General features: G+C 36.7%; 2 protein-coding genes across 2 annotated transcripts in view; both read right to left on the reverse strand.

The window, feature by feature from the left end:
• Positions 1-5,318, reverse strand: part of LOC140139346 (cubilin-like) — a 29,867-nt gene extending 24,549 nt beyond the window's left edge. Inside the window, exons 1-4 of the mRNA XM_072161124.1 lie at positions 4,980-5,318; positions 3,590-3,646; positions 846-1,199; positions 148-204 (exon numbers count right to left, since the gene is read on the reverse strand). Coding sequence (XP_072017225.1) covers positions 148-204; positions 846-1,199; positions 3,590-3,646; positions 4,980-5,211 — 700 coding nt within the window. The 5' untranslated portion in view covers positions 5,212-5,318. The remainder of the gene's footprint in view (positions 1-147; positions 205-845; positions 1,200-3,589; positions 3,647-4,979) is intronic.
• A 3,741-nt stretch (positions 5,319-9,059) lies between these two features.
• On the reverse strand, positions 9,060-22,340 carry LOC140139562 (tolloid-like protein 2). Its single transcript, XM_072161269.1, has 7 exons — positions 22,240-22,340; positions 16,014-16,361; positions 13,765-13,821; positions 12,602-12,955; positions 11,468-11,551; positions 9,740-9,925; positions 9,060-9,439 (listed from the first exon to the last, which is right to left on the reverse strand). The coding sequence occupies exons 1-7, from the start codon at positions 22,334-22,336 to the stop codon at positions 9,060-9,062; spliced, it is 1,506 nt and encodes a 501-aa protein (XP_072017370.1). The 5' UTR covers positions 22,337-22,340.
• Between the last annotated feature and the right edge of the window lie 635 nt (positions 22,341-22,975).

Consider the following 22,975-nt stretch of genomic DNA (forward strand, 5'->3'; position numbering starts at 1 on the left):
AGTCCACTGTTCAGGACTAGAATACTTTGGCTGTACCATCACTAAATGGACAACAGGTAAAAAGATACCAAAAATACACAATATACAAAATGGCATCGTCAAGTTTCTTCTCATATTATATCCAACTTATAAACATCTTGCACTTACCATAACACGCGACAGTTTCACTTGGTATCTCCAAACCATTTGGGCAAACGACATATTCTGGCACAAGAACAAATTTAACGATAAGTATAAAACACATTACAATCACTATCTCAAATCTTGCAAGTATATTTTTCTGTGAATTTCTGTGTAAACAAATATCATGCACTGACCCACGGCATTTCCAAATCACCGTATTTGGTGTTGGTAAATTTTCAACAGGGGTTAACCTGAAAAGGTCGCTATGATACCCCTTACGAATTGTAAGAATAATATTTATCAATTAATTGTTCCACAGTCTCCCAGATTGTGATTGTTCCATGCAATGCGCAAATTTGGGACAGCAAGACTTTTTGATTTTGGAAACCATATTTTACGCTTAACAACAAAGGAAAGAATATTAAGAATAGGAATTTGACTAAGTTTCCTTCTCAGCAGCATGAAGTCAATACACATAATTATTGAATTTCTTAGGAAATCTTTTTTGGTCCTATAGCGCTATCGGTGTCCGAAAAGGTGGCACTTTTTATCGTACCCTGAACATTTGTTTTTTATTTAAATGAAAAACAATAACACTATGCAATTGTTCATTATTATGCTTGATACAATTATTAAAGTCTCCAGGGAGTGATGTTAAGAATCATCGGATCCTAACCGGGCACCGATAGTTCTATAGGACCAAATTCGATGTGGTGCCTTACCTTTATCGGATTCATCAATCAGTAATATCGAAAAGCCACGATATGTTCTATAAGTGTTTGTTTTGAATTCAAACTGCAAACTTTCGTTAATTGGAGATACGATATGCATTTGTGGCGTTGCACTACCAGTAAATGCAAAGACTCTTGCATGTGCAATAGTTCCAATATACAAAGTATCGCTATCATATCTATCTTCAAGGTATAAGTCCATAAATTGGGCTAGGACCCTCCGCATTGGTACTGGTGTTACTGTCCACTCACAGTGAAGGTCGTTTAGATAATTATTGGGGTAGCTAGTTGACTGTATTGTAATGGCATCATTCAGTGACAATTGAATTACATCGTAGGGACAATCTGTTTTAAAACAATTGAATACAAAACATATGATTGTAGTAAAAACAAAAACGGTTTGGTACAGCATGGTTTGTATTGCTCAAGCGGTCGAATCTGTTTGCACTGAAAGCTATAACAATAAAACATGACTGGTTGTGAATGACACACACATTCTAACAACAGGTTCTGGTGCTAATTGAGTATTACTCATATTTTTGCAGGGAATCACTAGGCAAGACTGTCACATCTGTCACAACTGTAGATTGGTATTATAAAAGTTATAAATCATTAACCCACGAGATGGCCATTTATAAAAAATATTTCTTTACATGGTCAATACGGGACAAGTTATGGCGCTGTTCATCCTCATTAAATTTGTTATTGGACTCTGCTGATAGATCAGATTATTCCTCCTTATGATTGTCAAGTTTATTACTTCTATTTACTACAGCCTGTCTCAAAACAAATTGTGCAAGTGAAAAGTGCCCTCTATGACAATTAGAAAATACCGTTGTGATATGATGCTTACATCAACATCAAGGGCATAATCTTAGCTCTCGAATACCGTTTGTTCTGTTCAATTTGCTCTTTTTAATCTCGCGATACGTTTAATTAACAACGCAAGGGTAAAATCACAATTGTGCCACTTTTACTAGGGAATAGGGCTGTACATGTAAATCAATGATAGCTGATGGTGATGCGTCTAATGCACTCTTCCTTCGGTGCTCGTGCATAAGACGCATCAACACCAGCGTGCGTGCATTATTTTGTCTAATTTCATTAATTTGTCAAATTTCATGAACTTGTCAAAGTTCATTAACCTATAAGTGTGCAATATTTGTTTGTCTTTTAACATGTCTTGAATGACAAAGAGAACAGTATTTACCATGGTAAAATCATTGACATGCACATGTATTTAATTTTACAGCAGAATGTGAAATATTTATTTATCGTTTAATTTGTCGTGGAAGTGGAAAAAGAAATGATCATTATACCTTTATCATGATAAAACACTAAAAACAACTTTGTATTGTTATGTAATTGATGCATTTTTTTGATTTCACGAAGGAACTCTTGATAAACTTGATGCTATCATTGATTTACATGTACAGCCCTCTTCCCTAGTAAAAGTGGCACAATTGTGATTTTACCCTTTCGTTGTTAAGTAAGCATATCTCAAGATTAAAACAAGCAAATTGAACAGACTAAACGACATTTGAGAGCTAAGACTATGCCCTTGACGTTGATGTAAGCATTATGTCACAACAGTATTTACTAATTGCCACAGAGGGCGCTTTTCACTTGCACAATTTTTTTTGAGACAGGCTGTATATCCTGGGCCCTAACGATCTTGATAGGGCATTTTCCACTTAGACATTTTGGTGTCAAGCTCAGTTCCTTGCATCGGAGAGAGAATGCAAGATGGTGGCGGTGACGGACAATTGTCCACGTACTTGTAATACCGCCGTGTTCTGTCTGTAGTTACTCCTAAAGTGAATCTGCTAACAGTTTCGCCACTAACACTTCTGGGAAAACAAAAACATCCGGTCATGGGTCCCGGTCAAAGCAGATGGACCAATAACGCCATCAACGTTTTGAGAAAGCCAGAATATTTTTTGGTGAAACTGTCAGCAAAAACGTTTTTTATTTGACTAAACAAATGAACTCAAAATAGCAGAGGTTCATCCAAACATACTGTGGCTTTAAGCATGACAACTTTTACCAATACATGCCAACATTTGCCAACCAATAATTGCCTCAGGAGGCGAACGTCAATTTCTGGAAATCTGCACTAAACAAGGTCACCTGAGGGTCAATGTAGTCATTTTAAGATAATAACTTTCTTAGGCGTCAAATCTCTCATCGAATCGCTGTCCACACACATCGGTCATTCGAGTCGAGTACCCCAGGGGTGTATGTGGGATGTGTCACCATAGAATTACTAAGATTAGTGACGCGTGGAATTTAGGTTACCATTTTGGATACGCTTTCGGATTCATGCTTTGTCAATTTATGCTGGTTTCATAGGCCTACTTTCCTACCGCTTGCCGCTTTGCCGCTCTGACGACGATTTTGCTTCACTGCGCAATCGCACCAGAAAAGCTAGTGGTGACCAGCGGCAAGCCGATATATCAATCACTCCATCGCTTTGCCCAAAGCGGCAGATCGCTAAGAGTTAAATTCAAGTCAACTCGGGAGCGGCGCCGCTCTGACGTATGAGAAACGCAGCAACATTGACTTTGCAGAAAAGGACAAGCGGCATGATGAAGCGTCACACCGCTCAGTGGCAAGCGGCAAAAAGTATGAAACCAGTTTTAGTTTTGCCATGTTGCCAACTGTTTGTCTTGTTCAGAATTAAATTACAATGACTCTATTAATATTTGTTAACAATATCAATACCTTTTACCTACCATAACACGAAGAAGTTTCACTTCGTATCTCCAAACCATCGGGACAGAGGATATAATCTAGAAAAAAATGGTGTAATTTGTTGTAACTTATTTTCCGACAATTATTTGCTATGTACGTTGATAAAATTATTTGCCACATATTATAAAATATGAAATATTATTTGGTCATATAAATCCAAACTAATGAGGTAAAAAGATCAAAACTTATTATCTTAGCCGTTTAACTGTGGTGTTCTATGAGGAATTGAAAGTCATAATATGACTTTAATTAAAACTTGCTGTGTTGTCCTTAAGGGATCTAAAATGAGCGTTTATTGCGTTTCGACAGTATTTTTGTGGGACATGAGAGCACCTCAGACCTATCGAATTGCATTCTGAATACGAAGCATGTCTTTCTGATATCAAATAATTTTCATTTTTGAAAATCACAATATAATACAAATTTTATGACAAATTATAAAAATTGATATTTTTCAAAATTTTGATATATAACAGTCCTCGAAGTAAATTATATAAATCTAATGTTATATTCTTAAAGTGTATGTAGCAGGGAGGAAAAGCCGACGGTCAATTGAAAATTTTGACCTTTCATATTGAAGATATGGATTTTTTCCCAAAAAGACCTAATTTTTTTTGGTGTTTTGGGAAAAGAAATCCATATCTTCAATACGAAAGGTCAAAATTTTCAATTGATCGTCGGCTTTTCATCCCACCTACATACACTTTAAGTATAAATCATCAGATTTCTAAAGTTTACTTCAAGTACTGTTAAATATCAAAAATATCAATTTTTAATGATTTGCCATAAAATGTGTATTAAATTGCGAATTTCAAAAATCAAAATTATTTGATATCAGAATGACATTCTTCGTATTCAGAATGCAATTCGATATGTCTGATGTGCTCTGATGTCCCAAAATAAATACTGTCCAAACGTTCATACCCCAGCCCTTAAAACACAATGAATTTGGCTGAATCCAATTATATGTAAGTTGCGTCATGTGTACATATAACAAATAAGCTAAAAAATCACGTTTGAAAAAAATGACCTCATTTCAAAAGATCTTACATTATGGCTATAAGCTAATCAACATTTAAGAGCTAAAATAGCAGACGCTTCATCTAGCTCGATTTCATGTTGCCACTCTGTTGAATCCGGGAAATTATTGTGAGTTATTTTTCCCACAAGATCTGAACTATTCATTCTCAATGATCCAGACTCGGAACAGTAGGGCATAATTCCTATCGCACAGTATTATAAACTTGTTACTATATCAATGGCACAGCATTTGAGACCATTTTCATAAAAATTAGAGCAGTTTTCTCGATTTTCCTTGCAGACCCCAAAAGTTGGAATCTTTTGCATTTACAGAATTAAGTTATTGGTTACCTTTGTCTGCTTCATCGGTCAGTAACAGAGAAAATCCACGATATGAGTTGTCATTGTCTGTTCTAAATTCAAACAGTAAACTTTCGTTCAATGGGGATATGATTTGTGATTGCGGCGTATCTCTGCCAGTAAAACCAAGTACTCTTGGATTGGAGATGGTTCCGACATACAAAATATCACCGAGATCATTTCCAAGGTCAAAATCCAGGAATTGGGCTAGAATTCTCCGCATTGGTGCCGGTATTATTATCCACTCACAGTGAAGGTAATTTGGATAATTGCTAGGGTAGCTAGATGAGTGTATTGTAATTGAAGAATTCAAGGTGAACTGAAATATCTCTTCAGGGCAACCTGTTCAAAGATTGAATAAGCAAATCAAGATCATCTTGGTGTTTGGTTTGCAATGCTGCTATTAACTCATGGGACGACATGATTTTTATGTGACCGTCCACGTCGAAACGCTCGTAAAGTCGGCCCCTAGTCAATTTTGTTTTCTTCCGTGTTTAGAAAATATATATCATAAGCTTTACAATGATATTATCATTTGACTTCAAACAATATCCAGAAGCGGAGTTAAACTTTGCTCCTTCAGTAAAAGGGTACATTATTTTGGTGCTACGATATCTCTCTTTTTCCACATCGCTGGTATTAGATATCAAATTGTCATAATTGGCGTCACTTTCAATCATCCCCAAGTCAACGAGGTTCAGGAATGTCCTCTCATTGTTGATTGTTAGTTAACCCACCACTTGATTAGGATTTGGCCTAAGCAAACAAAGACTAGAGCTATTTACTAACTCTATACATAAGTATAAGCTTACTATCCTCTTCAACAATAGGATTAAAGATTGGCAAACATTAGGTAAATATGAATACAACCTTTATGCATATTTTGCACTGTAACTCGAAATACAATTGGCCGACTTTACGAGCGGTTTGAGATGGATGGTCACATATTTGCGATATGTAGAAGAAGATAACACAATACGCCGTAGAAGTGACGTCATAATCGGATTAACTACCATAGCAATAGATGAATACAATTTTTGAATAGACCGCCCTGCACTAAAAACAGATTGCACTATCACCTGTGTATGTCAGCAAACATAGATTGAATATAATACCGCTTTTTTCAAAGATGCTATGGTAGTTAATCCGATTAACTACGTCACTTCTACGGCGTATACAGGGTAAGAACAAATGAATGGAATACAAAACCTAGCCGTTACGCCATGGTAAGACAAATGATCAAGGGGTCCTTTTACATATAACGAAGAACACAAGTGTGTGAAAATGTTGGTACAATAGGTCAAACATTTGGTCGTTTCAAGTAATAAGTATTAGGATTGCTTTTGGTTTTGGTCACGTGGTTCCCTGATATCCTGCCTAAGCTCTTGACTAACGCCATTACCGATAACTTTGTCTGTATTCTAAGCAGTTTAGGTTTTCATTTCAGTTTGTTACATAATCGTGTGACCGCAGAATCAATTGGTTTGAAGTTACTTTGACCAAAATATACACAGGAAGTACTCGAATGTACCATCCAGATCAAGAGGAAATCACCAGAGCTAAATCGCGATCAAGGACTGGAATTACCGACCTAATACAACGCCCTCATTCGACCAAAAGTCGCCAAAGGTCAATAAAAGGACTAGTTCATCAAAACATCTTCTGATGTGGATGTGTGTCACACATCGAAAATTCAAGGTTAGTTGAATTTTTGTGCTAAAAGTCGGTTTAGAAATTACAAAAGAAGTTTTTACATTTCGCAGTGCAATATTTACGAGCAGAGAAATCGAACATGTCAATCTACATTTTGAAAGTGTGGTGTAGATATTCGAATAATCTTTGGATTATGTTCCTGTGTAAAAAATATAGACCATCAAAATATTTCCTCCTGAGATTACAAAAGAATAGACACCTGAGTGATGAACACATCTAATTCATATGCATATCGCAAACGGGATAATCGCTTGAAGCTATATGACTTCCGATATAAAGGCTAGTTGGCTTTTATTCAAGTTATTTATTACACGAAAGAAATGAAAGAGGGTGAGAGGCTGGGGGCTAGAGGAGGTGGTGTGTGTATGAGGAGGAGGGGTTATGGGAGAGAGAAAGAGAAATAGAGGGGAGAGAGTGGATTAGAAGAGGGAAGGGAAGGAAGTGCTGTGTAGGGGAGAGGTGAGGAAGAGAGGAAGGAGACATGGGGGAGAATAGGAGAGGGAATAGGAGAAAATGAGGTAATTCAGGTGAGGGGATAAGGGAGCCCAGTTGAGTTGTATGTGTTTTGCTTTCCGGGACAAAATAAAATATGAATTTTTATGTCGCTTATGAATGCAGCAGTCACCGTGCTCGCGTGTGATTGATATCCGATTCATACATTATATTTGTTTACTTCAACATAACATAACACAAACAAAGGCGGATATGTAGCCAATAATATGCTTAGCATAATCATGACAATAGGCTGTTATATACTTATTATGGTACTATAGATGAGGTGACTTCTGACGTCAATGCCTGTCAATATGCGCACGCATCATCACAATTTCCATTGTTTTTGCCTGGCAGTATGCGCGCGCATCATATTTTGTTTAGGGCTCGTGTTTTTAAAACTCCCGCCACATCACAATAAGGCTATTGAACAGTGTAGTGGTTGCATTGTGTTCACTAAAGCATATCGATATTACCAGACCCTTGCATTTGTTGATAAACATTGAGGTCACCTCATCTATACATTAGTGCGTGCCCTTCTACACTAATGTTGAATTTATTACTCCATTGCTGAGCGAAAAGCATTTGGTATTTGACAAATGAAGTAGCGGCGCTTTTCTCCTTTTCCCAACACAACCAAAAGGGCTCTATCTCATTCATTATGATCAATTTTAGATTGTCTTAATAAAGGGATTAAAAACAGGAGCAGATCTTATCTGCAATCATAACATCATAATCCCTTTATTAAGACAATCTAAAATTGAGAACTGATGATGATGATGATGATGATGATGATGATGATGATGATGATGATGATGATGATGATGATGATGATGATGATGATGATGATGATGACGATGATGATGCCCGTGATGATGATGATGATGAAAATAATTATCTTATGAGAATAGGTTGATTATCCTTACCATAGCACGCGGAGGTCTCTTTTAGAATTTCCAAACCATTCGGGCAAAGCGAATGATCTAGGAAGAAATCACATAATTGATGATAAACATGATAAAACAATGGAAATTATCACAAAAACAGTAATTGATGTTATTTTTTAATTATTTCAGCATGTAATATAAAACGTGTACCCGGTACACCGTTAAAAAGTTCTTTAACAATACTTGTGTGCAAGAATAGCCGGTGTTGAAGCTTGCTAATTCCCTATCATCGGCAGTTTGATTCTGAAATCCTTCTTAACCCTCTTCCTACTCGAGGGGTGCTATAGACTAGACCATTTTTCACCCTGCATGTGGAAGTGACGCCAGTGCGAATATCGGTGGGCGCAGCGTTGGCGTACACATGAACGCGCTTAATGACGCCGCATAGATGCGACCTCGAAACAGCTGCCTTGGCGCGTTAACGTCACGGATACATCAGGGTCGGAAATGATTTCGCTGCCTCGGCACAATGACGTCACTGACGAAAATGGTATACCCAACATATGTGTCCGCAGTGTAATGCAAACGCTGAAACAACTTTGGTTAATCCGAGTCCATCATTTGCACTCATGATAACGAAAGGAATTTGACCTACAAATTTATACGGTGTAGAGTGATAGAGTAGGGGGTTGTTTAGGCTATTCCAAGCGATATTGACTAATGTGGTGGGCGATTTCAAGTGCCCTGAGCAAGGTACGATATATGCGTACGCACACTGCGGGGCAAAGAACAATGAAAATGCCATAATTCGCTCGCATACTGCCGGGCAATGACGTCACATGTCAAGTGGTCTATACATTTGTACTAATAAAACAGCAATATAGTCCATCTCATTAAAGCCCCATGTAAAGCCCTTTATAATTATTTTGATTTTTCGTTTCTAAATAACAGACTCTATGATGTATTTTCTCCCATGAATTCAAAACAAATTGTAATGGGGTTTCTTACCGTTACCCGCTTCGTCAAGTAGTAATAATGCAAATCCATTATTATTTGTGTTAACCGCAGCATTTTGTCTAAAATCAAATTGCAAACTTTCGTTGATAGGAGATACGATGCGTGTTTGGGGCGTTACAGGACCGTCATAAATAAAGGCTCTTGGATTCGTGATGGTTCCAATATACAAAGCAGCAAATTGGTTGTATGTGAAGTCCAGGAATTGAACTAGGACCCTCCGTGTTGGCGCCGGTGTTACTATCCACTGGCACTGAAGGTCATTTGGATAATTGTTTGGGTAGTTGGGTGACTGTATGGTAATGGCATCATTCAAAGACAACTGAATGGTCTTTTCAGGACAATCTGTTTGAAATATAAGCATTAAAGCGTTATCAATGTTATCAATTAGCGTATTAAAAGAGCAATACAGTTTTGGCTATGACTTGTAATATATTAACTATGTTTAGTGTTATTCATATTATTATGCGCAAGAACAAAAACAAATTAAATCATACTTGTGCTAGTTACATCTCCTATTTGTCTATTTCAGATATTAATTAATCTTATTTTGGTCAATTTTAATCCTTCTGAAATCATTCTTGTAATATTATGATCCATACGCCACAGACTCTACCCTCCTCTACCAGTACCGGTATATCTTACCGTTGTTGTCGACACATGAGTCCTCATCTGAAAGGTCCCCACAATCATTGATATCATCACATAACCAATGTGTCGGTATGCAGTCACCATTCGGACATACGAAATCGCAGGAATCAGATGTAGGAAGAGATTCATAGGAAGAACTGGCATAAAGGAAAGAGTACCAATATGGGGGCCACCTATAACCTAGAAATAGAATTTGCAAATTGCATGAACGTGATAAAAAAAAATACGAGTCATATTTTCAACCTCTAATCTTTCCTGCAATATTTCGTTAATCTATTTGCATATCATAATAGGCAATGTGTATTGAGCTTACTACCTTAAAATCTCGAAAGTTAGCATATGTGACCATCCACCACAACTGAGCCCGGATGTCTCCAGTGCCACTATTAAGATATGCTCCATTGAACTTAACAATAAACAATAGGAAACAAAGGATTTATTGACTGTTTTATTGATTTTTCACTACTTAAATGTCAAGTATTATAGACATGATATACATCATTTTAAAGCTAATTTCATGCAAAATATTTTGGCTGAATATCTCAAAAATGATGATTGGCGACTTCAGGGCTCAGTTGTGCTGGATGGTCACATAATGTGCTTACTGTCTAGTGCTTTCAAAACATGCAAACATGAAGAGCCCCATCCACAAAAGTGTAAAGGGTTTCGAGCAAATCATCGATACACATAAATATATACGAACAAGTAAACCTGCAAATGTGTGTCTCAACCCCATTAGCTCATCTGATAAAGCGCCGGACTTTTTCCACTGGCACAATTTCATGTTTTCAAAAGCGCTCAATAGTAAGCACATATGCTAACTATCGAATTTTTACGGTATTTCATAATCATTATGCAAGGCATACACTTATGGGTGTACTATTCCAGTATATACACTTCCCGCAGAAACGGCGCCGTCTATCCTCGCAAATATGGGGAAAAGATGGGACTTGTATTTTTCGGATTAATTACAAGCAAGTACATTCCCGACCTCTTCGGATTCCTTTATGCATTTTATGCTCATACAATCACGTTTTTTATACCCCCCCCCCCCCCCGATAATTCCACATGTAAGGGGCTCTGCAATAATTATGAGCCCCAAAAAAAATCTTTGCCCCCCCCCCCTTGCACATGCCAAATTTTGGGATCCCAATTTGCAAACCTCAAATGGTCTAGATAAATGTTGCGAGCGCAGCGAGCAGGAAAATTAGCATATTAAAGCGTTTCCGCACTGTTTTCCTAATCTGTTTTAGAGCGTTTTATTTATTTTGTGTGCCAAAAATTGCTTCCCCCTCTCTCGGCTGGCCAAAAATTGCTTCCCCCCCCGCCCCTTTCGGCTTGCCAAATATTTCTTGCGCCACCCTCCCCCCCAATTTTACTCTCCCCAGGGCTCATAATTATTGCATAGCCAAACAAGACGCTGTACACCCCAGTCCATGTAGCGAACCAACCAGATTATGATCCCTATGTAATCCCAGCTTACACTTCCAAGGATAGTGAGTTTGAGGGTGGGGAAATACCTGAATAGTACATTATACTCTGCAGACATGAAAATCCTTTGAACATTCCTTAATATAAGATTATCAGATGAAAAGTCACGATATGCTTAATGCTGAATGGAATATCAAATGTTACATTCTCTATCATTTGAAATTACAACGTATGTAATTTTCAAAATGCTTTCCCGAGTTCCCATGAACTGGACGCACTAACACTACTTACCATAGGAGGACTCTGGTTCTGGTTCTTGACAAATGAATGATTCACTCTGGATCTCCAATCCGTTTGAGCAAAGGGCGTAATAATCTATTCATTGAAAATGAATGCTTGATTATAACCTTCAAATGCAGAAATATTCTGGCAGAAAATACCATAATTTGGGGGGATAGATAGTTTTACCAGTTATTTTATTCTTTTCTGATGCCCAATTGGTGGTACGAAATAAGATTTGAGTGCTTTTAAAATTGACTCTTTTACCTGTCAGTTCGAATACAGAATAGATTGCTCAAGTTAAAGCCATATTATAATATTTGCTGAGGAGAACGCCCTCAACAATATTTTAAATTCAGGTTTTTACACGATTGTAATGTACTCTAGTAAACAAAGATTCTCTGCAAAAATGAAGACTTTATGTGCTGTAGATTTGTCAAAATCCGAGCTTTTGAATAAACCGCCGGAACCGTCGTTTTATTATTACGATATAAGTCGAACGCGTATGCGATGTCAACACACCCCTACGTACACGGCGTGCGGGACACACACACGCACGCCAGAGGATCGTACCATATTACAACCGCCGGAGTAACATGCATTGGCGCTAGTAGTAAATTCCAATTTTCTTTGCTTTACCTCACTTGTTCGGCTCAAAATTAAAAGGGGACATATCTGACAGTAAATGCTAACACTTTATTGAAAATAAATACTAATCTAGTTTAAAGAAATGTTATAAATATGGCTTTGATTAGTGAATAAAATGTAGCCCCTAGCTTACCTACGATTTATCCCAGCAAAATTTCAAAAGTTTAATTTTGGGCTGTACAGGTATCAAAACAGAAAAAAAATGTTTTAATGAAACTTGTCTCAATATTTTTACCCGTTGTTATAGTTCTTAGAATGTGCTTTTACCTAGGTAACACAGCACATAAGGACAACATCAATACTTTTCCTGTGTTACGTGGTTAGTAATGGTTCTAAATAGTAGGATATATTCTTTATTTGAGACCATTTGCATCTAAATCACAGCATTTTATTAAAATCATCAGAGCCTTTTTTTCCTGTTTTGACCCTGTACATGTAGAACCCAAAATATGTTTAGTTTAATTGTGCTTTGATATGTTTTGGACCAACAATTCTTACCTCCATCCGCAGCATCAGTTACTAACATTGAGAATCCTCTTCTCGTGGTTATAAAGTCTGTTTTGAATTCAAATTGTAAACTTTGGCTAACTGCAGAAATGACCCGAGCTTCAGACGATTCATGATACCCAGAGTAAGCAAGAATCGTGGAATGACTATAAGAAGTCTTTATATACAAAAAATCGTGCTCATGCTCAAGATGGAAGTCTAGAAAATAAACTAGGACCCGTCTCCCCACTGTTGGTGTTACTATCCATTCACATCGGAGATTATTAGAATAATCTGCTGGGTAGCTTGGTGATTGTATTGTAACGGACGCTTTATAATCTAAATGAGTTTCTTCGTCAGGACAATCTGTGATGATATAATACAAAAACAAACACGTTTTTGATTATTAAGAAAACGCCATGTTAAAATCAAACCATAAGTCATTAAAGCTAATATTACAAAATTATAATAATTATAATCAACACTTTTGTCTCAAATAGTACAGGAGGTCGTCTGTGGGTGACATACAGTTTGTCTCCATAAACACGTGGATTGTGGACAAAAACCATGACGTTTTTTCTTTAAAATGGTGCAAATCCGTTCACTCGTCACTGAGATAATTCATTTTTGGACCTTTCCAATGAGGCAATACATATTAACAATAATATGTTGCAGTGTATATTATGATGGCCTTTACATTGAAGTGGTTGAAATAATTGATTCTAAAGAAATTGGTTCCATCAAAATGAAATGGTCCAGGTGTTGGTATTGATGGTGAAATAAGCAAAATTGGTAAATAACATCAATAACAGAAGGACCGGAAAGTTATCTCCTACCCAGCAACACTGTGGATTTACTTCATTTATTTCTTCCATTTTAAACTACAATGTAGCACATTATTGTTACTGTGTATTGCCCCATTTGTCCAAAACTAATTCTATCCGTACAAGCTCAATTATCTCAGTGAAGCGTGAACGGATTTTGATGATTTTTGTACCATTTGACCCTTCACGGCTTTTGAATTTTTAATTTTACTGCAGATATTTTAAGTTAAGTCCCCAATCCACAGAACCTATTTTTATTGAGACACCCTGCAGTTTGAACAGAAGAAAAGTCACAACAATTCTAAGGGTTTTCGTGAGAAAAAAGGCACTTTCACCATTTATTAAACTTACCATAACACGTAAATGAATCGCGTAGAATTTCCAAACCATTGTGGCAAAGGATATAATCTATAGTCGAAGATAAAATAACAAAATGTTTCATTAGAAACCAATATGGTATTTTAAAGTCAACCAATACATGTATTCGGATTATTTTAATTATAAACTCCATCGTAAATTGCAAGGTAGGAGACGTAAATGATGCAGGTTATCTGAAAATATCAAAAATGGATTGTCGAAATCGCATACCCAGCAAACACAAAAACGTTTTAAAAAAGTTATATTTTTGCTTTTGGTTTAGGTAAAAACGTTTTAATAACATAAAAATGTCGGGTTATATAAAGGTCATGAAAACGTTTTAAAACGTTTGGTATGAAAACACTACAACAATATTTTTAAAATGTTTTCAAAGTGTTATTGTAAACTATTTTTGCAAACATTTTCCAAATATTCTTAAAATGTATTATAAAAACGTTTTTATAACCTTTATATAACCCGACATTTAAACGTTTTCTGTAAAACATTTTGTGTTTGCTGAGCAGTTGATTATCAAAAAATGTTTTTTAATGTTATGAAAACATTTTATACCCTTAATATACCCTTTATATAACTCGACATTTAAACGTTTTCTGACATCCTTTTATAACCTTTTGCGAATGATGTTGAAAACGTTTTGTGTTTGCTGGGATACTTCGATATCTTCTGTTTCGGGTATACTGTTGTTATCATAGCATCGTTGCTATAAAAAGGTCCCTCGAAGTATTTCCATTCTTCCTTTTAGCTGTCCTTGAAATAGTTTGCCATACCACAGGTTTAGAATCAGTTATATTATATGACATTGCACACCGACATCGCCTGGCTAATAATTACTTTGTCAGCAGAGATACTAAAATAACGTGAATACGATACACGTGAATTTGCTATGCACGAGTTTGATATGAGAAGAAAATCTTAGGATACCGGGGTAGAAAATGATGAATATCTCCCGTAAATGATTTCGTATAAAGAAACCAGATGTGGTCCCTTGCACTTGAATATATATTTTGAACAGATATGATAGTCGTTAGCTTGCGTCTTGAGAAAGAACCGTGCGTCTTGAGTCAAAAACTGACAATAATTTTGATTTATATGTGCCGAATTATATAGCGCAGTGTATAGGCCAATCGTTGAGGTAGTCTAAAAGAATATGACATATGGAGTACCATGCTCGACCCACACATCAGCGAGGTCAGTAACCGGCTAATCGGGGCTATTGTCAGTAGCCTTAGTCAGATGTCCTTCGGCCCATTATGCGACTCAAAACTATTAAACAGGTCGATACAAAATGGCCATGCGTGGCGGTGGATTCAACCTACCATGGCGATTTCTGCCATGAAGATATCGGGGCGATGACACTGTGCATTGTTCAGTCCTACTTCCAGAAAGTGACCATCGCTTTATTTTGTCTCAATATTTGAATGCAAACACGGCTGCCAAGGTCATGTTCCCCTCCGACGCGCTTAAAAAAATTAATTCCAGCCATAAGATTATTACCATCACTGAAAGCCAAACTAGAGTCAAGTGACTCTCTAAGTGGAGTAAACTAGGCAAGCACTGACTCACAAAAGGAGTCAACTGATTGTCACAGGAGAGTAAGTTGACTCTACTTTTGGAGTCATTTGACTTTATATTCAGAGTCGTCGACGGAGTCAAGAAATTTATGACTCTTCAAGAGAGTCAGACTCTGGAATAATTTGGCTTTTGACACCATGGAATTTATATTCTCCCATTCCTAAGGGATGGTGGTTCAGCCTATATTTCTCCCGGATATTTCTCTATCCTGTCGTCTGACGATCGCCTATACGGCGTGAAAAGTCTCATATTCTGGTAGGTATATACTTTGAAGTTTTATCTTGATCTAGGCTATACATCTATGTGTATCATTATTTTGTGCTATTTCCGAACTGTCGGAGTGACCCTGTGATGGAGTCGGGTTGACTCTATAAATGGAGTCTGGGTTACTCTAGAAGCAGAGTCCAGCCACTACGCGACTATATATCTAAAATGACTCCATTTTGGGAGTCAAATGACTCCTGTGTAGAGTCATCAACGGTGACTCTTCCGCGGAGTCAAGAAATTTATGACTTTTCAAGGGAGTCAGATGACTCCCAATATGGAGTCATTTTAGACATAGAGTCGCAGAGAGCTGGACTCTGATTTTGGAGTCACCCTGACTCCAGTTTAGCTTTCAGTGATGATTACACGATCTGCTATTGTCTTACCTCCATCCGCTACATCGGTTACTAATAAGGAGAACCCTTTCCTGTGGTTCTTTTTGTCTGTTATGAATTCAATTAGTAAACTTTCGCCTACTGATGATATGATACGTGCTTCGGACGATTCATGATAACCAGAATAAGAAAGAGCTCTTATATTATTGACAGTTCCAATATATAAAAAATCATCAGATTCGAGGTTAAAGTCCATGAACTTAAGAGAGACCCTCCGTGTTGCTGTTGGTGTTACTGTCCACTTGCAATGCTCGCTGTTGTCGTAATCATGTGGGTAGCCAGGTGAGTGTATAGTAGCAGAAGAGTTCAATGTTAATTGAATTTCTTTCAAATAACGATCTGTTTGAATTGATGATAAAACGAAATTATTAATGTTGCGAAAAAAGTCTAATGACAAAACATGTTTCAGGTTAGCAACTATGCTCTAGCACGACCCCGGGGTACACTGTTGCTCCGCTCCAAGATACGCCCCTGGTATATAAAGATGTTTCTCAGCTTTACTTACAGAGTTAATACATTGCAAGATTTCTCTGAGTCGTAGCCAAAACTGTATTGATCTTAAAGGTTAGCAACTATTGCAAACTGTTGCGATTTGGCAAAAATTGCATTGATCCTTTTATAGTGAGTGTGTAGAAGAATTGTGGTTCTTGAGTTATTTTGTAAAAAGGGCTGAAAAACAACACTTTTGTAAAACGTACATAACTCATTAACATCAATAAATCAAGCACGTTTTCAAAGTATATGATTTGTAAAAATTAACTTTTCCAAAACATCAAGTGTTATTTTTCAATAATATATTGATTTAAATAAAGAAAATCGATTTTTGACTGCTTCGACCAACAATACGTCGTGTAAAAACGAGGGTTGTTCAGTATGTAATGAAAGTTGACTTGTAACTTGTAACTTTGGCTAAATCCTGTTCAAGTGGTGGGTTACAATTGCATTGTATTTTGTCTAGGTATGTAGGCTATAGGCTAACCAACAATTAACATTGAGAGGACATTCCAGAACCTCGTTGACTTGGGGATGATTTGAAATGACCGCCAATTATGACTTTATTACCAGCAATGTGGAAAAAGAGACAGATGTAGAACCGAAAAAAGGTACCATTTTGTTGAAGGAGCAGAGTTCAAAAACCATAACCCCGCTTCTGGATATCGTTTGAAGTCAAATGATATACTATTTCAAAGCTTATGATATATATTTTCTAAACACATAATAAAACAAAATTGACCGGGCCGACTTTACGGCTGATTCGTAGTGTCCAGTCACAATATAGATTATTTTCATGGTATTTCTCTATGATCACACAAACACTGTACCTTTGTCTTTCAAACAATACATGTAAAAATAATATCACACACTTGATTACGTTACAGCATTAGCATAAAATTAATGGTCTACAGTCACTGGCTGAAAATGAGTCGTTTTTAAGGGAAATAAGTGGATGAAATGAGGTATTGCTGCATATTTTTAATTTTCTCGGGAATTAAAAGGGCATTTCGTGATCCACAGCCTCATCCCCCACTTTTCTCAAAAAAGGTTGAAATTTTTGGAATACTCTGGCTACATATTGTTTATGTACAAAATATTTCTTGCAGATTAATTCGTTTAGCAAAGATATCGCGAAATTTGAATTTCGTTCTGGTGCACCAGAACGAAATTACAACGTATATGGAGCAGTGTAATACACATAATCATGCATAACTCGCAAACGCAAAATCGGAATGAACTGAAATTTTGGGAATATGCTTTTTTCGTGGATATGTACTGAAAAATGTCATAAAATGAGGATGCTAGGATCACGAAATACTCCTTTAAAGTATAGAGAGAGTGCTGCCTGTTGAAATTGCAGTAGAACACAAACTTCCCGCTCATAAAACCATCTTTGTCGGGATATAAAGGTTTCAGTTGATTTATGTGTAGTATGTGTTATTTTTGACAAAAACAAGTTCTTCTTTCTATAAAAATTTTGATATTGCCAACAATAGCAAACGTAGAAATTAAATTTTTCTGCCAGTTCTGTTGACTAATCCCTAATGCCAAATCATTAAAACGGGGGTCCCCCAAGAAGAAAATATTTGGAACCGTGATTAAAATATAACTGTTATTCTTTTGTTACATTTTATTCAAAAAGTACAGAGAGAGCAGTCATCCATATCAAATCACATAGATTATTAAATTTCTATTAACATAGCATTTTGTAATATTTTAGGCCCTATTTACATGAAATTGTGATATTTTCATACATTTCCAGCATGTTGTATCGCCCATTCCCCTACGCATGCGCAGATTGTTGTTTCATTTGCACCAGTTTATATCATCGTATTGAGTACTAGCTCTCACATGTGATGTGACCAAACGTTATATTTTAACCCGTTTCATTTTGAAGATAATTAAAGTCATTTGTCCTAAAGTTGTTGAAGTTCAAAGACGTATCCACCAAGTTTAATGGCAAGTCTTAGATTTTACTAAAGGGAGACACTGGGTCCTACCCAGTGTTTATTCCAGCCCAAAACTAACAATTTACACCCTGTACTGTTGCTGTTCTCGGACGTTTTAAACACATGCCTTTGCTGTAATTTAAATGGCCCGCCTTTTTGCGTGATTTGGCAGTGTCTCTAGACCATGCGCGTATTTTTGGGGGGGCTTTGGGGGCGCCAGCCCCCCGGTGTCAAAGTAGGGGGCGGCAAAAAGAAAGGGACGGCGGAAGAAGAAGGGGCGGCAAAAACAGGGGCGGCAAAACGAATTAGCAAATAAAAAAGGGCGGCAAAAAACAATTTGAAAAAAGGTTGCTTTTAGGGCGCTAGCGCCTAAAATCCTTTTTTTTTTTTTTTTTTTTTTTCTTTCAAACGACCGTGAAAAAAATTGGGTCAACCTTTTCGGGCTGTTACGGAAGGGGCGGCAAAATTGTTTCTTCTTCAGCCCCCCGGGGCTGGGGCGGCCACGGTACGCCACTGTAGACTATTGATTTTATGCTAATGCTGTTAAGGGATGGGATATGAACGTTTGGACAGTATTTATTGTGGGACATTAGAGCACATCAGATATATCGAATTGCATTCTGAATACGAAGAATGTCCTTCTGCTGAAATTTACTTCGAGGACTGTTATATATCAAAAATGTGAAAAATATCAAATTTTAAAGACATTCTTCGTATTCAGAATGCAATTCGATGTCTGATGTACGGAGCCCCTGAAGTGACATGGTAAAAATATTTTTTGGGATGTTAAAATATTTTTCGGAAATTATCTCGAGATAATAAAATTATCCGAGATAATATCTCGAGATAATAATATTATCTCGAGATAATAAAATTATCCGAGATAATAAAATTATTAAATTTTAAAGACATTCTTCGTATTCGGAATGCAATTCGATGTCTGATGTACGGAGCCCCTGAAGTGACATGGTAAAAATATTTTTTTTGGGATGTTAAAAATATTTTTTCGGAAATTATCTCCAGATAATAAAATTATCCCCGAGATAATATCTCGAGATAATAAAATTATCCCGAGATAATAATAAAATTATCTCGAGATAATAAAATTATCCCGAGATAATATCTCGAGATAATAAAATTATCTCGAGATAATAAAATTATCCCGAGATAATATCTCGAGATAATAAAATTATCTCAAGATAATAAAATTATCCCGAGATAATATCTCGAGATAATAAATTATCCTGAGATAAGATCTCGAGATAATAAAATTATCTCGAGATAATGAAATTATCCCGAGATCTTTTTCTACCACAAGCTGCATACATAGCAAGATCTGTGACTCAGCTAAGTGCAAGGACAACTGTGGCGTAGCCAGGGGAATACGATTGTTGAGGGGAGCCAACTTTGACAAAAATGAGCAGGCCTACAAAAAAGCCTAGGGGGTAGGCTTGCTTCTAACCCATTTTTCTTGACACGGCGGCTGACAGTAAAATTGTTCACTTGATTGTTGGGAGTAGCCTTCTTTTCTTTTAAATCTGCGAATATATTTATCTCCTTTTCGAGGTAGGCCCCTACTAGGCCAGCATGATTAGGCTCGATTAGCCTGGCAACCAGGCCCTGGCTTGAGCACTTTTTGAACCGGGCTGTTCCCATCAGGACTCAAATGTGTCTCCACACGGCCGCGACCGTTTAAACAGCAAAACAAACAAACAAACAAACAAACCCCACCCCGGCCATGGAAGACGACTGCGTCAAGCTGTCTTTACAGCACTCCAGCCGGTAGCCCGCGGGGGCAACTAACGGGCCATTCCCCGACGTACAATGCCTTTCATGATGCTCGCTCGAATACTCTCGCGTGAAACTGGTGCTATGCTCTGAAATCACCTTGCTGTCCAATTTGCTTTGTAACTTTACTTTTGTCCAGTGTTGTGTTTCAAGTTATGGTTGAAATAACCCCATGCAAAAGCTAATTTTTAATTTTCAGGTCTTAAAATCTAAAATTGCGGCCACAATAGAGTATTTGGGGGGGGGGGGAATTTTGCATGAAATTTGGAGAGAAATGTTGTGACATTTTTGGGCCCGGTTTTTTGGCAGTATTCGTATTAGGAAAACTGTCGACTTTATCTTTATTTGAGCAAATCAAGTCAAATTATTGAGTTTATATATAATTTTGTTTTCACCTTTCATGCATATGTTATTGGTTTTATCCCATTGTACTTCTGATGAAAATAAAAGGCTGTAAATTGTGAGTATTGTCATTTCATTTCGCCAACGTTTACTCCGAAGTGTAATTTTCTGGTTTTTTTAAGTTCCCGGTCGCGGTCTGTGCATGCGCGGTGCATTTGCAACATTCTCCTAATCAGATGTATAACACCTGCCAGTACGGGCGTCTATTAAAAAACGACTATACATTTGTGTGATTGACATGGCCTTGTTAAAGAGATAAAGATCTCGGGATAATTTTATTATCTCGGGATAAGTTAATTATCTCGAGATATTATCAATTATAATTTTATTATCTCGAGATAATTTTAATATCTCCAGATCTTATCTCGGGATAATTTTATTATCTCGAGATAATTTTATTATCTCGTGATCTTATCTCGGGATAATAAAATTATCTCGAGATAATTTCCGAAAAAATATTTTTAACATCCCAAAAAAATATTTTTACCATGTCACTTCAGGGGCTCCGTACTGATGTGCTCTCATGTCCCACAAAAAAATACTGTCGAAACGCTCAAAACGCTCATTCCAGATCCCTTAAGTAATCAAGTATATGATATTATTTACACATATGTGGTTTGAAAGACAAAGGTACAGTCTTTATGTTATCATAAAGAAATTCCATCCAAATATTCAATATATGGGGTATCATTGATAAAAATGCTGTAAACAAAAGGCGGGCCGAGCCTTGAGTCTCCAATTAGGACCGTTAACCTTCCTGACCCCCTACCCCCTAGAACTGAAAGATAATGTCTATGGTTGTTAAGGGATCTAGAATGAGCGTTTATGGCGTTTCGACAGTATTTTTGTGGGACATGAGAGCACCTCAGACCTATCGAATTGTATTCTGAATACGAAGCATGTCTTTCTGATATCAAATAATTTTCATTTTTGAAATTCACGATATGATACAAATTTTATGACAAATTATTAAAATTTGATATTTTTCATATTTTTGATATATAACAGTCCTCGAAATAAATTTTATAAATCTAATGATATATTCTTAAAGTGTATGTAGCTGGGAGGAAAAGCCGACGATCAATTGAAAATTTTGACCTTTTATATTGAAGATATGGATTTTTTCCCAAAAAGACCTTTTTTTTGGTGTTTTGGGGAGAAAGGTCAAAATTTTCAATTGATCGTCGGCTTTTCATCCCACCTACATACACTTTAAGTATAAATCATCAGATTTATAAAGTTTACTTCAAGTACTGTTAAATATCAAAAATATCTATTTTTAATGATTTGTCATAAAATGTGTATTACATTGCGAATGTCAAAAAATCAAAATTATTTGATATCAGAAAGATATTCTTCGTATTCAGAATGCAATTCGATATGTCTGATGTGCTCTCATGTCCCACAAAAAATACTGTCCAAACGTTCATACCCCTTCCCTTAATGAAGAAGATCCGGAATTATGTTATATTTCCAGCACCCTAGTTGAAATTCATCATGTTAGGCTTGTAATATTGGTGTATTGAAATACTAAATATGACAGTACTGTATTGAACCACATAATAAAATAACTTATATCTTACCAGTCAGTCCGTAATTTTCACGAGGAAGTAGAAGAATGACAATACCTATAACGGACATGCACCACATATATGGGCGCAGTCCTTCGTTGGCAGCCATCTTGATATTATAAAACATTTCTTTGCGCTTGTTAAATCTGCACTTGCTAAATTTAATCAAATAATGTAAGTTCTGACCTTATTTCGGTAGTTCGTTTTGTTACCGTTAATTTGCTACGAAACACGTATTTGGTTATTCTCTACAACTTTGTTTGTTGACACTAAATTTGCAAGTGCAAATTATTTCTGTTTTTACCACCAAGCTGAGGCTAGAACACGCCATATGAAGACGCAATGAACCTTATCGACTTAGGTCTGCATAATGGAAAGTTCGCTTGAATATAATTTACATTGAAACGATTTTGTTAAGGGATATAATTGTATTTTTCATGCCAAGCTGTAACCATCTTTGTAAAAATTTAGGTGAAAGTTCAGTTAACGTCAGTTGTAAAAGGGCCAAATAAATAAAACTTGGTTCACCTTTTAGTATTTCGACAGTTAAGTCGAGTACTGAACAACAATAACAAATTTAACGGACAGTATATTTTCCGTGTGTGGATTGGTGCCGAACTGGTAGCCTGTAGATAGCCCGGGGGTCACTCCCATTGTGGCCTGTACACCATCCGCGATAATCAACTTTTGAAAAGCACCCTAAACAAGGATTTAACCCTTGGCTAAAACGACACCCTAAACAGGGATT

The sequence above is a fragment of the Amphiura filiformis genome, chromosome 18, assembly GCF_039555335.1.
Source record: "Amphiura filiformis chromosome 18, Afil_fr2py, whole genome shotgun sequence".
NCBI classification, from domain to species: domain Eukaryota; kingdom Metazoa; phylum Echinodermata; class Ophiuroidea; order Amphilepidida; family Amphiuridae; genus Amphiura; species Amphiura filiformis.

Bases quoted from the DNA above. Each gene is read 5' to 3' on its own strand.
- LOC140139562 (XM_072161269.1), bottom strand. From the start codon at position 22,336: ATGGCTGCCAACGAAGGACTGCGCCCATATATGTGGTGCATGTCCGTT. The intron at 16,362-22,239 runs GTAAGATATAAG...CAATTCAAACAG, and splicing joins TGAAAATTACGGACTGACTG to ATCGTTATTTGAAAGAAATT. The intron at 12,956-13,764 runs GTAAGTTTAATA...ATATCATCACAG, and splicing joins CGATTCATTTACGTGTTATG to ATTGTCCTGACGAAGAAACT.